General features: G+C 34.7%; 1 protein-coding gene across 1 annotated transcript; it reads right to left on the bottom strand.

Annotated features, from left to right (window-relative positions):
- Positions 1-5,666: 5,666 nt before the first annotated feature.
- On the bottom strand, positions 5,667-13,589 carry LOC111510949 (uncharacterized). The gene is made up of 4 exons (XM_074181278.1): positions 13,469-13,589; positions 12,355-12,775; positions 8,914-8,933; positions 5,667-6,513 (listed from the first exon to the last, which is right to left on the bottom strand). The coding sequence occupies exons 1-4, from the start codon at positions 13,478-13,480 to the stop codon at positions 5,752-5,754; spliced, it is 1,215 nt and encodes a 404-aa protein (XP_074037379.1). The 5' UTR covers positions 13,481-13,589; the 3' UTR covers positions 5,667-5,751.
- Between the last annotated feature and the right edge of the window lie 2,801 nt (positions 13,590-16,390).

Raw genomic sequence — 16,390 nt, 5'->3', positions numbered from 1 at the left:
TTCCAACAATGGCTATAACCCCAATACCATCATTGATTCAATTTGTAAGGTCAAGAACAAAAGAGAACAAAATCTCACTTATCCCATTATTGAAGAACCTTGTAAATATTTATCGGTACCTTTTCTGAATGAAAATATCCCTCAGAAAGTTTCCAGACTGATTAGCAATAGAATAAAGGATGCAAATATTTTTTTCAAAAGTTCAAATAACTTAAGTAACCATTTAGTCTCTCAGGTGTCTGTCAACTCCAGCAGAACTGTGATAATCCCCTTCACCAGGAGGAGAAAATTGGATTATATAACGTCACTTTCTCTCAATGGTGAGGTCATTCCATTTGGAACGGAGGTCAAATATCTTGGCATTATTCTTGATAAAAAACTCACCAGGAACGCTCACTTGGAAAAAGTTTTACACAAAGCCAGACTATCCCTTTGGACATGTCGAACTGTTGGTTGACACTGGATGTCACAGCATTCTGGAAATGACCTCTAACTTTATGCCTACTCTTGTTTGATATGGATATTTCATAACAAAGTAAATTACCAAAGTTCAACTATTGAAAAAGAGACCAGATCTGTTATAAAAAGGTCTATCCATCTACCTTCATTCATAAAAAGTCATTCACAGAAATCTGTATATTACTTTGGCCCAAAACTTTTCATATTATAGACATAAAGAAATACAAAATTGCTATAAAATCATTTCTACGCTACAATCAACTTATTTTTGAAAAATTATATTGAACACATATACTTGAAAGCTCCATTCTCCAGAAATATCAAATGTATATAAAATGTCCAGAATAAAAATCTCCTTTTAAAAAAAGGGATTCCTATCACAACACAAGCGTATTTGCTCTTAGGTGAATGGTCCCAATATATGAAAGGGGATAAGAAATATTTATATATTATTATTAATTTTGTATAATTATTAATTTGTAATTATTATTTGTAATATTGTAATACAAAAATTGCTATTCAAATTTCAATTAAGTCAACACAAAGAATCAACATCATTCTATGGAATAAAACTTAGATACTCATTTTCTCATATTGTGATTCATATTGTGATTCATTCAAGAAACTGTCAACTACGAACTGCCTTATAAAGTACTGTTCCCGAATAAAGAGGACTGGATCCTCCGGGAGAAGGAAATATTAAGAGCAGATAGTTGTTGGTTCACAGATGGATCAAAAACACTTTCCGGTTCTGGTGCAGGTGTTTTCAGTCGCAGACCCAGTACAGAGATATCAACCTGCCGGAAACCTATGCGACTGTATTTCAAGCGGAAATTTACGTTATTTAATTGTCTGCGGAGAGATTGGAAGAATCCAATCTCATACACAAGTCAATAAAAATATTCTCGGAGAGTCAAACGGCGTTGGAAGCTTTTGGCTCCTACCGAGCAACGTCTAAATTGTTAGCAGATTGCCAAAAATACTCTCCTCGATAGAAAGACTCAACAGATTGTCTCTGGCAATGGGGTTGCTGACTCCCTTGCAAAGGAGGATGCTGCAAGCAGTTGCATCGGTCCAGAACTTATTATTTGCATCACTTTTGGTTTTGCCAAACAAACATTGAACACCTGGATGACAGAAGATTTATTGACTTCTGGCAGAATCTTATAGGATTGACCGACTCTAAGGCGTTTATTCACTCTTTGAAGCTTGATACCAAACAGTTGTTGGACTACAGTAGGAAAGAACTACGATGTCTAACAGGCCTTCTTACATGCCACTTCAAAAAGGCCTGCATCATATGCAGAGATTCGGACTGTCGGAAGACAGTGTGTGTCGCCTCTGTTTGGAAAATGATGAAACAGCAGAGCCCATACTTTGTGAAGCTTCATACATTGGAAGGAATTGTAGACCTTTGAAATATCGAATAGTGAACACTTGAATGAACCAGACAAATCAGCTTTTGGTCAACATATTATTTTCAATCAACATAATTTCAGCGCCAATATTAATTAACACATTCTAAAAGAAGTCAATTCAAATAATTTTAACAGGTTGGATTTTCTAGAAGATTTACAAATAGACGGAGAATTACATAACAATCCCCTTTGAATACACTACCACAATTGAATAGATCATACATTCCTTTACACAGACGACTTAATTAACCAATTGAAAATCAACATTTCTCAAAATCCCAGTTGAATAAATAGTTCTTTGCTCACCTTGGAGAATTTTTACGTATTGTGGTTACTGCATATGTCATTTGTCAAACTAAATATGTTCTATAATTAATTATGACCTCATGTCTATGTCAAATTTTCTCTGCATTTTCCTCCCCGTACTCGTCATTGAGCACGTTGGGAATAATTTTATAATTATGAAACAAAATATTAATATGTTAAACTCAAAAGGGTATTTATTGAAATGTTCATGTTCACGTCTGCTCAGAGTAGTGTTGTACTAAGGTTTTGTACTCTGATTCTACAGGATCATCTTATATATAATCAACGAGTTGGTAATTAAAAAAAAAAATTGAAAGTTCAACTTCAAACAAATTTCACTACTTTTACTTACTTGCAGGTATCGCACTGATGATAGCGTAAAAGCCGAAAGCGCTTTGTAATTTACAAATTAATTAGTTACATGGAATACGATTCCATTCCTGATTTATCAGTTACGTGTAGGCAGCTTTGACAAATCTCAGAAAGTTTTTGGCCTTCCACTTTTCCATCTTGATTAAAAAAATGTGGGAATTTTCCAAAGAAAGGAAGGATGCAATCAATTTTAAAAATTAACTCAATACAAAAATGTGTAGATCATATTTTTCTTTCGTGTAATTCAATGATTATATGAAAAAAGCTAGTTTGAAAAGGCTTTTTCTTCCAGTTCGTGTCTGAAAGTTACTTCTATGCATAATCTACATATAATCTACATACATAAATTTTGGAATTGATTGCTACTGAGAATCGTACTGAGAATCGCACCTCGCACGTTGAAAGGTGAGAAAGAACTCGTCAGTACTAAGCAATGCACAAATTTCGATTTCCGAGATGGTTGACGGAAAACCAGATTTACATAATTTTTCAAAACAATTAGCTAAGAATGAAACTCATTAATACAGTTCATTGTATGATTTTCACTATAATGGGTTTCACAAAAACCGCGACAGGTATTTCGCAATACACTAGCTTTCTCAAGCTTAAAAAAATATTTGTTAGCGCTTGAGAAAGCTATTGTATAGCGGAACACGTGTCGCGGTTTTTGTTAAACCTTTTATAGTGAAAATCATACAAAAAACTGCATCAATGAGTTTTAATATGGATTTTCATCAAGTATGGGCCAGTTATATTCAATTAACTGAAAATAATAACCGGGAAGGAACAAATTGAGGAGAGACGAGTTATTCAAACCATACTTTCGAAATCAGAGAGAGTTGAATTCATGACTGATCTCCATCTATGAGGATTTGAAAAAATACGTTGGACTAGGACAAAAACACCAGCAGCGGAGAATGCGATAATGAAGGCACGACTAATCTGGCTAAAATAAGAGTGCAGGACACTGTTCTCAAAAAGGAGTATCCTGCAACATTATTTGAAGATATTACACTCTAAACTTACTCATAAACTCCACCAGATAGAATTTGATATTTTTTATGACCAAGGTAGGTCTACAATTAGTGATTTCATATACCGGAAGTACCAAACTCAACTCAAGAAACTTAGGGCACTAATACAGAAACAACAACATATTATACACAGGGAACATACAGGAAATTTCAACAATGTCCAAGGGGCCAAAATATAGACCAACAATAATTAATAAAGATAGTTTAGATACGTTGATAACAAATACAGCTATTGTATTGAAATAGACAGGTAACAGAACAATCAGAACCATCCATTTTCTTTATCAAACAGTAGAGGAACAGGCATAATAAAACTATACAACAGAAAAATAAAAAATAATGATCCTTATTTTCACGAAAGCTGACAAATCGACTGCCATCGTTATCCTTGAACGAGAAACATATGTTCAGAAAATTGAGTCAGTCATGCAAAATGATAACCTTACTGTCATCAAGAAAGACCCAACGAAATGAACTGAACTGAAAAATTTCCTCTTTGATTCTAAAATCATTTTCACTGAATCGGAGAAACGGAGAATCATTAACACGAACCCATCTTGCCCTAAACTATATGGCCTGATAAAAACACATAAAGAGGATAACCCCATAAGACCAGTAGTTTCGTATATAAATAGTCTGGTAAGAAAATTAGGAATACGTCTTAACAATTTCGTCCCACCTCATAGCATTAAAAATTCACATCACATAATTCAATTTCAGTTTCATTCGATGTAAAGAGTATGTTCTTCAACATACCGTTCAGCGAGTGTAGGCTGCTCATTTTAGACATCTTAGATCAAGCCAAAGTAGACCATATCACTTTCTTTGAAGTTTCAACAGCTTTCGATGGAGATCACTATAGTAAATCCCGACCTGGGTAAAAAACATTTTCATTTTTGGTACAGATATGTAGACGATATTCTCACCTGTTTCAGAGGTACTACACGACAGCTGAACCAATTCAAGACATTCATGAGTAATCTCAATAGCAACATTCAGTTCACACTCGAAACAGATAGATTTCTTAGACCTGGCCATTACACACAAACAGAATAAATTCAAGTTCAATGTTTTCAGAAAACCTAGCTTTACAGACATTACCATCTCAAGCGATTCTTTCCATCCAGGCAGTCATAAATTAGCAGCCTACAACTCAATGTTGCACAGAGCATTCTCACGGCCCTTGTCTGCTAACAATCTAGCTAAGGAAATTAATATAATTACACAGATAGGTTTCAACGCAGATACTATCCAGAAGTTAGTCAGGAAACAAAGCCGGAAATTCACTTACAGATTAATATACCCTCAAGTCAAACAGCCAGATATCAAGAAATGGGTAACTCTAACATATTTTGGAAAAAGAACAGAGATAATTGCGACCCCCGTAGGGGTCGCGACCCACAGATTGAGAAACAGTGCTTGGATAGTGTAAACCGGGCCTTCTTAAAATTTCAAGAACTGCGTCCCCTAAAACAATAATTGAAAAACTAAACATAACCAGTAACTATTGAAATCAACATAGGTTTTTTGTCACTAGAAATATTCCATAGAAGAGACAGTAGTAGAGCTCCCTGATTTTATACACTTGCAGTAGTTTTATGACAGTTGTTAACTATGATCAACTCATAGAGATTTCAAGTGTTCAGTCAGCATAACTAACTTTTAACATTACTTTGACAAATTTTGAATGACTATGAAAAAGAAACACCCGGAACTGTCTACAACAGCATTAAAAACGGTGATGTCTTTTTCTACATCTAACAAATTTGAACAAGGATTCTCCGTAATGGTGAATTCAAAAACAAAATCAGGAAATCGTCTGACAATGGAAAATATTGTTTTGTGTAATGAAACGACATTAAAAATTTGTTTATTCCATACACAACTCATGTTTCCCAGTGATACAAAACAAAAAAACTTGTATATGTATTGAAAGCTTGTACTTTGTTTATTCTTTTTTCAATAAAAAACAACTGATGCTTATCTCGAGACCACTTTGGACACATTCAACAACCCCTTGGGGGTCATGACCCACCGTTTGAGTTGCAATAAATGGAAATGAATTAGCAAAACTGAATATATAAAACAATTTTTTATTATAGGTACTTTTTTTGCTTTTGATATTTCATAAATACATTATTTACAACTGTCGATATAAAAAATTACCAAACATTATGTGAGAGAACTGGGGCATGAGCAGCATAACCATGAGCAGCGTATCCATGGGCCAAAGCTGGGGCAGCATATCCGTATGCGACGGATGGAGCGGCGTATCCGTGAGCAATAGCTGGGGCGGCATAACCATGAGCTACGGATCCATGAACAAGGGATGGAGCAGCATAGGCATGAGCTACTGGAGCAGCGTAGGCAATAGGATCAGCTACTTTAGCTACAACTGGAGCTACGGCTTTGATGGCAACTGCGGCAGGTTCTTTGTGGACAACAGCGTTGAAACCATTGTGGGCATCAGCAGAGTAGTCTACAGTACGTTTGGTACCATCAGATTCGATGAGGGAGTAGCTGCCGTGGACAACATCACCACGACGGGATTCGTGTTGGCTTTTGCTGTCTCCGGTGTGGGGGTCGTTTACTCCGTATCCGAAATCGTAGTTGGCTGGGGCGGAGGGTTCGGCAATGACGGTCTTGGCGATTGGTGCAGCGTATGCGTGGACAGCTGGGGCGTGGGCAGCATAGGCATGGACAGCTGGGGCAGCATAGGCGTGGACAGCTGGAGCGGCGTAGGCGTGAACAGCTGGGGCGGCGTAGGCGTGAACAGCTGGAGCGGCGTAGGCGTGGATTGATGGGTGGTGTTGCTGAACGGTGGAGTAGGCAGAGACGGAGCTGTGGCCGCCAAGAGCAAGAGCTGGACCAACATGACCTACACTAGCCTGGGCAACGGCTACGAAGGCAGCGAATACGATGAACTGAAATAGTCAGATGTAGAACAATTTATATAACATAGTGGATGATCATTGAAGTCATTTTCGATTAAATATCCGAATGCGACACGAGGAGAATGTTCATGTTTTTTTTCTGGTAATAGACTATCCTCTACCGATAGGATGAGCTGATTGACGTAATTACTCTTTTGCATATTCTGAATTCAACATAGATGAATGTGTTTCCAGTTAGAATATATGATTACCCAAGATATTCATCATGTTAATGGTATTTTCTTTGTAGAATATTTCCCCTACGTTTGTTTAAGTTTTCAATCCCATAAATCCTAAAAAAACTAAAACTCTTAGATAGTTACAGTTTGAATCAAAAATGAGCATTAGTTTCGGAAGTTCAAAGAAGATCTGTTTGTTTTTTTCTTCGCGGTAGCGTTTATACATAAAATTTTTCACTCTCCGACTATTGGGTTTTGGATAAGATTAGAAGTCTGACAATTTCTGGGTTTTTTACTCGACATGCAACATGTAGTCACGGAGTTATTTTCTTATTAACAAAACAGAGTGTTTCAGAATGTCGCTTTCAAAATAATAACAAATAGTTATATACTTCGTATCCAAATAGTTGTGAATAAGGCATTTTCATAAAGATCAATTCGAAAATAAGCTTTTTCACTTCTACTTTTTCATCTCCATACAAAAATATTGGGAAACTTCCAAAAGAAGAAAGAAAGCAATGCATGAAAATTATTTTAAGACACTTACTGGAATAAAATCCCTCCCAAAACAACTACTCTCACATGAACTTTGAATTACATGAAAAAATTACTTTCGAACCAGTTTGTAATTCAAACATTTGTTAGGAAATCGAGTTATATATTATCCATAGAAATGATATATAAGATAAATTTATGAAAAAGTTACAATATGAAATATCATCTACACGGAATACTGTCACCCTCAATGGCTGTTTTCGAAAATTCGGAATAGAACATTTATCTTACCACCTTATCAGTACCATTCACAAATAAGAAGGTAAAGCACTAATTTCTTCAAAAATGGATGTTTGGAGAATATACTGAATAGGAAAAAGTTATTATAATTTACTATTTGAATCCCGTGTGTTCGGCGAGTCTTGGCCTACACCTGCCGATATGAAGAAGATGTCTTGTTTTTTGTATGAAGAAGTGAAAACCGAAAAGCTTTTTTGTCATAAAGTGATCCCTTCTATATTTAATCAATTTGAGGTTATTCAACTGGTCTTTGCGTGGAAATTTTCACTAGCAAACTAAATAATAATTTACAAAATTTCATTGATGTTCAGTAAAAATTACTTCACCCAAGTACAAGTGATAATATTGTCAAACACCTATGTGATATCTTCTGGTAACAAAACTCCTCTACTGTGTTCTACTTAAGTGATGGTAAATACCTTCAAGCTGGTTTGAGGAAGAAAAGACGGTGTGCAGTATTTCATCTTGAAGTAGTAAATGAGTGAAGTCTTGGAGGCAGATTTGCTTTTATAATTATCACAGTGATATCTTTTTAATATCCTTGAACTGAAGATCTCAGGAAAATCTTTTGGAACTTCAGATTCAACCAACCATTGATTGGGAATGATAATATGACAATATTTTTACTTAGTTATTGAACTGACATTGATGAACTGGAAATGCTTTACAAATACAAATGTTCAGTTCGACAATTCCATATTATTGAGTTCGACATTCAGAAATCTCATTCCAGTCGATGACAAAACGCTTTCTTTTTGGTTGAATGGATTTGGATTTATCTTCACTCAAAGACTCAAAAGGAAAGAAAAAAAATTGATTTTCTTGATACTGTATGCTTCAAAAAGCAATTTCATGATCAAATTGTACTAAAAATGACTTTCAAAACTTACATGTTGTTGACAAAATGATGATAAATGAAATGATGGACTGAAAACAATATGAAACTAACGAAATTCGACCACAAGTAGAAAGATAAATCTGTGATTTTAAAAACATTATGAGACTTTTATGAAAATCATTACAGAATATATTATTATGTTTTTCATATTTTTTTGAAGAAATTTTTGAAATTTTCGAAAGATTTTCTAACGGAACAGTAGTTGTTTGAAAATATAGGTTTTTGTGGAAAGCTTGCTTCAATTGTGAAGTTTTTACATATTTTGAATTTCTCAAATCGAGAAAATTTTCAGTTTCGAATAATTTGATTCTTCTGATTCAGCTTATACATACATTTGATATTTTTACAAGTGTTGTTTTTGCGAAATTAAAGCAATATTTTTCCGGAATGTAGTTCATAATTTTGGACAGTGAACCAAATATTTGTTACGACTGCTCCAATAAATCATTTCAATTGATAATTTTTTCTGAATATCACTTCGTAACAACAATTATCACAACTATGTTTGTCAGTACTCACTTTGAATGCCATGTCTCTTGCTAGACGGTGAACTTAACAATACATTTCAAATCGCTCCAATTTTATTTATACGATTTTTCTTGAGCTAACGCCCGACCCCACCCCGGAACAAATTCGGACCTTTCACCTATTTTGACCAAAAACATCCTGGCCAGCAAGGTCCTTGAAGGACGAACTTCGGTCTCCGATAGATTTCCGACGCCGAAGCGAAGAACCGGTGTTTGCTAATAATAACTATATCAAGACCACCGAATATGATTTTAATTAGCTCATTATTTTTCTTGCACAACGAGTGGGCATTGTATCAGAGAATTGCTCCAGGGAATTTGTTGTACGTCAGCGATACCCGCTTTTTGTTTCCGGGTGGTTTATGATCGCAATGCCACTGGAAGGTCTTGAAGGAGATCGTGGATATTTTAGAGAGAATACTTTATTGTCATAAGAGTAAATCTTGTGGATAAAGTTTCACCTAATCTATAATTATCTCCATTAGGTTGTGCTTTAAAAATGATGCCAAATGACATGCTTATGACCGATCAAGTGATTTTTCTTCCCTGTCAAATTTGACATTTTTTACAAAAAATGTTCAGAAAAGCAGTTATTGCTCGAAATTTCGAAAATCGGTAAAGAGAAAAGATGATTGTTTTTTCATTTTTCACCCATATACCAATTTTCAGCTCTCTAGTACAAATTTAGTTTTTTTACAGTTTTTCGAAAATTTGACATTTGCCGATTTCTCAAATTTAGCCAAACCTCAACAAACTTAGTGCTTTATGCCTAACTTATCTTTCCAACGAATTTTTATTACCAATTGCAATTCTGAATACAACTTATTTCGCAAAAATTTAAAACACCAGAAAAAATTATGCCAAAAATGATGCAAAGTTGATACAGTTTTTAAAAACAGATAAATATTTCACTGTATTTCTACTTTTTGCGAAATAGCTTGATACATTAGCATAATTAAAAAACAATATCAATGAAAAGTCAATCATTTATTCTTTACTGCACTTTTCAAACAGTTAAACTTTGATTTACTAATTACGAAAAATTACAACGCAATTAAACTAAGGGAAAGAATTATACGAAAGTAATTTTCACATTTACTAAATATCTCTTATGAGGTATGAATGAACAAAATTATTCAGAAATCAATTTAGATTTTGTTGCCTAGAAAACTAAACCGTAAAAAATTCTAACAAACATCTGTTAAAATAAAGTTATAATTTAAATTAAGAACACTAAATCAAATCGAAACATATGCCTAAACCATGTAAATACCAATAGAAATACAAAATAAAAAGTCACATTTCGGTGTGTCTTCCACCACGTTCAATGCAATCAATTGTCCTTTTTAAAACATCTTTAACTGCATTCTTTATACTACGAGGTTTCGTGCTTACAACACATTCTCGAATAACTGCCTCTAAATGGTTTATATCTTGAAAAGGTCTTATACACCTTTTGTTTTAAGTAACCCCACAAGAAGAAATCTAGTGGGGTTATATCAGGAGATCTAGGCGGCCAAAAGTGTTCCATATTGCGACTGATTACTTTGCCCCTAAATATTTCCAAAAGACGCTCTTTAACCACCCTTGTAGTATGAATAGGTGCACCATCACACTGATAACACACAACATTTCTTACTTGCAGGGGCATATTATCCAAAACTTCAGATAGTTCGGTATTCACAAAGTGTAGGTAGTCCGCAGAATTTAAATTATGTCTAGAAAAGTATGGTCCTATAATTTGATCGTTTAATATGCCACACCATACATTCGTCTTAAACGAATATTGATCTCGACATTCGATTACGAAATGTCATTTGACGCCATTTGAAGAGAAGGTCGCTTCATCTGTCCATAAAATTTGATAAGGAAAATGATAATTTTCTTCTTTTTCCCCTTGAAACCAAAAAGAAAAATACAAGTGCATATCGAAGTCCCTTTCTTTTAATGTATTGATAAATTTCGGTTTATGAGGCGTAAATTTATTTTTGTGTAAAATATGTCATACACTCTCTCGGTTAACATCTGTTCTATCTGCAATATCTTGAATACTTGTTTTTTTATGTTCTACGACATCCAAACATATTTCAAATTCCACTTCTTCAGTATGTCTAGAAGGCTGATGTGCTTTTCTAAAATTACTCTCAACCAAGCCAGTAGATTTAAACTTAGCTGAAAACAGAGAAATCTTCAACTAATCATGAGATGCACGAAATTGATTTTTATGAAAGTGGGAAACGCAAAATGCAAGATAAGTAGATAGCCAAAACCTTTCTTTTTTTCGAAAAATGTATAGTTTTTCATTGACTCTTTTGGGGACTTTCGTCTTCCACTATCTAAAAAAATGATTGTAATGGAAAACTTTATACATGTGTAGAAAAAGCAAACTTTTCATACTAACTAATTACGCTCATCTGAAAAAGAGCTGAGAAATTGTACAGATATTTGCCTTTCATCTTTAGAATATAACTTGCAGTGTTCACTGAAGTTCGGTTTATTTTTGCCAGAGCAGTTTTGAAGTGTAAAATATGTCAGTGTTGTTGATTGACTTCTGGAATATTCGATGTAGTGCAAGTTATTCTTTTACATTATTATTTTTGGTGAGCACAGAACACCAGCACTACAGAAAAATGGTGAAGACACACACACTTCTCCAAATGGAAGATTTGTTAAGCAGTGAAGTTCGAGGTGTACTGAGTTAAATATCAAAACGATGACCAGCCACAGTCCGTCGTGTATTTCTGATATGTAGCCGGCAAAATTGCCTTCTCGTTCGAATTCATTTTGTATTTTTGTATTTTGTATTTTCTGTATTTCAGTTTACACTTCGAAATTACTGTTATAGCTATTCGATTAAATCTTATCACTTAAAACTGAACGTATGTGCCCGGCTTTAACAGTAGTGATTGTCAATTTATGATTAAACTAAATGATAATCCAACAAACTGATGCATCACGTATGACAATGTTGGTGGGGAATTTGAACCCAAATTTGAATTTTAGACATATAAACTCTTGAAACCACACCTACATTTGAATTGAATGGAAAGCTAGTAATCCTACGGAAAGTAATAAAACAATGATTCAACAAACAGTTATCGTATATTGTATAAATACATTATCTACAATTTTCACAAAGGAAGTTTCATTCTGAATTACCAAACATTATGTGCAACTACTGGACCATGTGCAGCGTATCCGTGAGCAAGAGCTGGGGCAGCAATACCGTGAGCAACAACTGGAGCGGCATATCCGTGAGCAACAGCTCCATGGACAAAGGATGGAGCAGCATAAGCGTGAGCAACTGGAGCGGCAGCTACTTTAGCTACAACTGGAGCTACAGCTTTGACGGCAATTGCGGCTGGTTCCTTGTGGACAACAGCGTTGAAACCGTTGTGGGCATCAGCAGAGTAGTCTACAGTACGCTTGGTGCCATCAGATTCGATGAGGGAGTAGCTGCCGTGGACAACATCACCACGACGGGATTCGTGTTGGCTTTTGCTGTCTCCGGTGTGGGGATCATTTACTCCGTATCCGAAATCGTAGTTGGCTGGAGCAGATGGTTCGGCAATGACGGCCTTGGCAATTGGAGCAGCGTAGGCGTGGACAGCTGGAGCAGCGTATGAGTGAAGAGCTGGGGCAGCGTATGCGTGGACAGCTGGAGCAGCATATGCATGGACAGCTGGAGCAGCATATGCATGAACAGCTGGGGCAGCGTAGGCTTGGATGATCGGGTTGTGCTGTTGTACAGTGGAGTAACTGGAGACGGAGTTGTGGGAGCCAAGAGCAAGAGCTGGAGCAACATGGCTCACACTAGCTTGGGCAACGGCTACGAAGGCAGCGAATATGATGAACTGGAATTATAAGAGATTTTCATCGATTTGAATCTGCAATGACACCATGTGCCAAAAATTGAAATACGGAATGGAAATATCATTTACAAAATTCATTGCGAATAAACACGTGTAGTGGTAGAACTGTCAAAGTATATCAACTCATTAGCATGTATGTTAGTCACTGGAACATGTTTCCATTAGGGCATTATGAAAAAATAGACAGTATGAAAACGTCCACTATTGAGATATACATGTGCCGGTAGGTCAGTCATGTATTTTTTCCATATTAGTAGCATGTTTGGAAAATAATTGAATTTGATTTTTATGATTAGTTTCAGCTTAGCACCAAAATATTTTATCGAGTATCAATTTCTATCAAGATTGCGACATTGAGAGGCAAAAAATTCTACCTATTTGTGATCATTTCACTGAAATAGCTTCAATATCATTTATGTCTAAACTACAAAAAATAATCTTTGGCAACTGGATGAAAATCAATAACAATCAATACTAGATTATTATCTGGATGATTTTTATGAATATTTTTTTCGATTTGGTCAACAACACCTATTATTCACTGATTTCCAATAAATCGATAATACATATTACTATTTGAAAATATTTTTCCTCTTCTAATCACCAGAATTGCAACAAAACGTTAAATATACAAATATTAAGCAGTTTAGTAACGCAGAACGCAGCAACACTTACTTTGAATGCCATGTTGTAAGCTTGATTTGCAACTGAATGTTGAATTCAGAATAGATTTCAATTTATTTATATGTGTATGCTTCAGTTTGAACTTGGCCCCACCCCGGAAAGTGGATCCTTTCGCCGTATGTAGACAAAAACAAATGAAATTCAACGTGCAAGGTTTTTGGAGAAACAATTAATAGCTTTCAGTACCTACTCTGAAACGGATAACCGGTATTCAGGGTACTTTTTGAAAAATCTATAGTGATAATTTCCGCAATGTTTGAATGCTCTTGTTATTCTACTTATGTGTGTCGTGGAGGTGCAGGAAATGTGGTAGTTGAGAGGAAATCATACATTTTGACGGTTATCAGTTTTATTTTTCATACATATCTACTTTCCAACTTATAAAATCACCTGTAACGTCCAATCTGGGAGAGTTCTTTTCGTCTACTTGGGTAATGTGGTTGAGAAAATATAAATAATAAATAATTTGACGTACTGAATTTAGATCATGAAAGGTAAAATATGGCGAGACTGTATAATTTTGTCATACAGCATCGATTCGATTCAAGGAACGTTTTTTGTGAGATATTTACTAAACAGTTTTACCCATACACAACACATGTTTCGCTATACAATATCTTCTTCAGTCGTGTCTATAGATACAGCAGTATAGACACGCCTGAATAAGTTATTGCATAGCGAAACACGTATTTCGGTTCAACTTCGAACGGGAAGTTGCTTTTATCCTAGGGTTAGTTACCGTCCATTATCGGAGGTAAAAAATGTTATTTGATAATTAATTACGAGAATGGATAGATCAATTTGTCCTGATAAAGTTTTTTCAGAGAGTCAGTTACTTTCGACTTATTTGCGAGTGAAAGAGTCAATTTCTCAATTAATAAACCCCAGGCATACGGTGTTAGGTAAATGACTCAAGAAGTATTTCATCGAAAAAATCGTTCCTAATGAAAATGTAGCTCATAAAAAAATTTAAAAAATGCTGTGTTAGATCTAATATAAACGGAGTAATAGCTTGTTTGAAAGTGATTGACAATGTTTCATGGTGAATTCTTTCATTGTCCATTTAGACTTCCCGAAGTCGATTTTGGATGCTAAAAATCGAAACTTTGTGAAGTAATTTGGTTTGAAATCTTTCTATATTTTTTAATTTTTTTAAATTTTTTGTTCATTTTTAATTTTATTCTACTTCAATTTATTATAACTTTGTGGTCATTTTCATCTTTTATCTCGATTATTTTAATCATGTTATTGTATTTTCATTTCACGTTTCATTGTTTGATATAATTGACGCTATTTATTCTAATTTTATCTATAATTGAATAGAACTGGCCGATACTTAAAGAAAATTCACATTAAAACTAATTAATACAGTTTATTGTATGATTTTCACTATAAAGGATTTTACAACAACCACGACACGTGTTTCACTATACAATAGCTTCCTCAAGCGAGTACAGTTTACGCTTGAGGAAGCTATTGCATAGCGAAACACGTGTCGCGGTTTTTGTAAAACCCTTTATAGTGAGAATCATACTGTATTAATTGGTTCTGATTTTATCTGTTCTTTCATAGATTTTGAATCATATTAGATACTATTAGAAGTAATAGCTTGTTGAAGGTTGGTTTTTATTGTATAATGGCTGAAATTGACAGTGTCAACGTGAAGTGATAAAAAAATTCATTTTTCTGGAAAAACTCGGTAGGAAGCTACCTAAGAAGTCACGGTGTTAGCAAAATGCGTCTAGAAATAAAAAATATTTGTGAAAATTGTTCAATTATTGTTATAGATTTTGTCTCCTTGGTTTATGAATTGCAGGAAGTTGGACAATAATAAAATGAGTAGAAAGATGTTTATGTTGAACGGGTTTATTAAAAAAAATGATAATGATGTATATAATGTAATAAAAACTAATACATAATTCTCAAGGTCCTAGGTAGCAGGCATCACACCACTATCCTCAGCAATCTACAGTATTGATCAGATAAAAAAATAATGAAATCGTTGGGCGTATTTTAGTTTTTAGTACATTATCTACATGATTATTATCTTTTCTTACAATGAAACCGTTTAACATTTTTTTTACTTATTTCATTTTCAAGTTTTTAGTTTCTAATTTTTATTCACCCTAATGCCATACAGTTCTCGTCACGTTTTAACCTTTTACCTCAATTTGAATGGTGTATCGCTAACGACGTAGGGGAGATCGGGTATGGTTGTCTCACGGGTTGGTTGTTACAGCGGCCATATTGGAAAATTGAACAAACGAAAAAGTTTATCGAATAAAATCGAAGGATCGCGAGAGCAATATCTCCATCCTAAAGTCACTTCAGTTCCCTCTCATACTTTTTTTTTCGGACGGCAAAAGTAAATTTTTGTGCATTTGTGTCGAGTCTCATAAGTATACTAGAGTTTTCTGTAGATATATATCATTTCATGTATTTCTGATGTGACATATGTGGTTCATGATATCACTATCCGTTTTTATCAATTAATATCGATTCAGAGTTATTTCAGGGGGTTATATTTTGAAATGTGTTTTGGGGCTGGTTGTCTCAACTTGACGGGGGCTGGTAGTCATATGTAACAACCAACACCATATGTGTGTACTGCATTTTTTGTTGGCTTTTCGAGCTTTTGCCATATACAATTTTTTTTGTTTTAGGAAAAATCATAGAAATGTCATGGCATCGTATGAGAAAGTCTGATCGAGTAGTATTACTGTTACGTGCCGGTTTCCCGCCAAGTAACATTGGGCTATTTTATTCTATGTAAATACACTGATATCAGTTCAGATAGGCAGCCCACACTACAACTGCGAAGTAGGGTTGGTTGTCTACCTTTGATTAAGAACATTTTAAAGGAATTTATTATTATAAACAAACTTGGTACTCCAGAAAAGGAAGAAAAGTCAA

This window comes from Leptinotarsa decemlineata, unplaced genomic scaffold (assembly GCF_025532065.1).
Source record: "Leptinotarsa decemlineata unplaced genomic scaffold, Ldec_3_MD MMD2_tig00026307_RagTag_RagTag, whole genome shotgun sequence".
Classification (NCBI taxonomy): Eukaryota; Metazoa; Arthropoda; class Insecta; order Coleoptera; family Chrysomelidae; genus Leptinotarsa; species Leptinotarsa decemlineata.
Note: the sequence above shows the minus strand (reverse complement) of the source record. Positions and strands in the feature narration are given on the sequence as shown.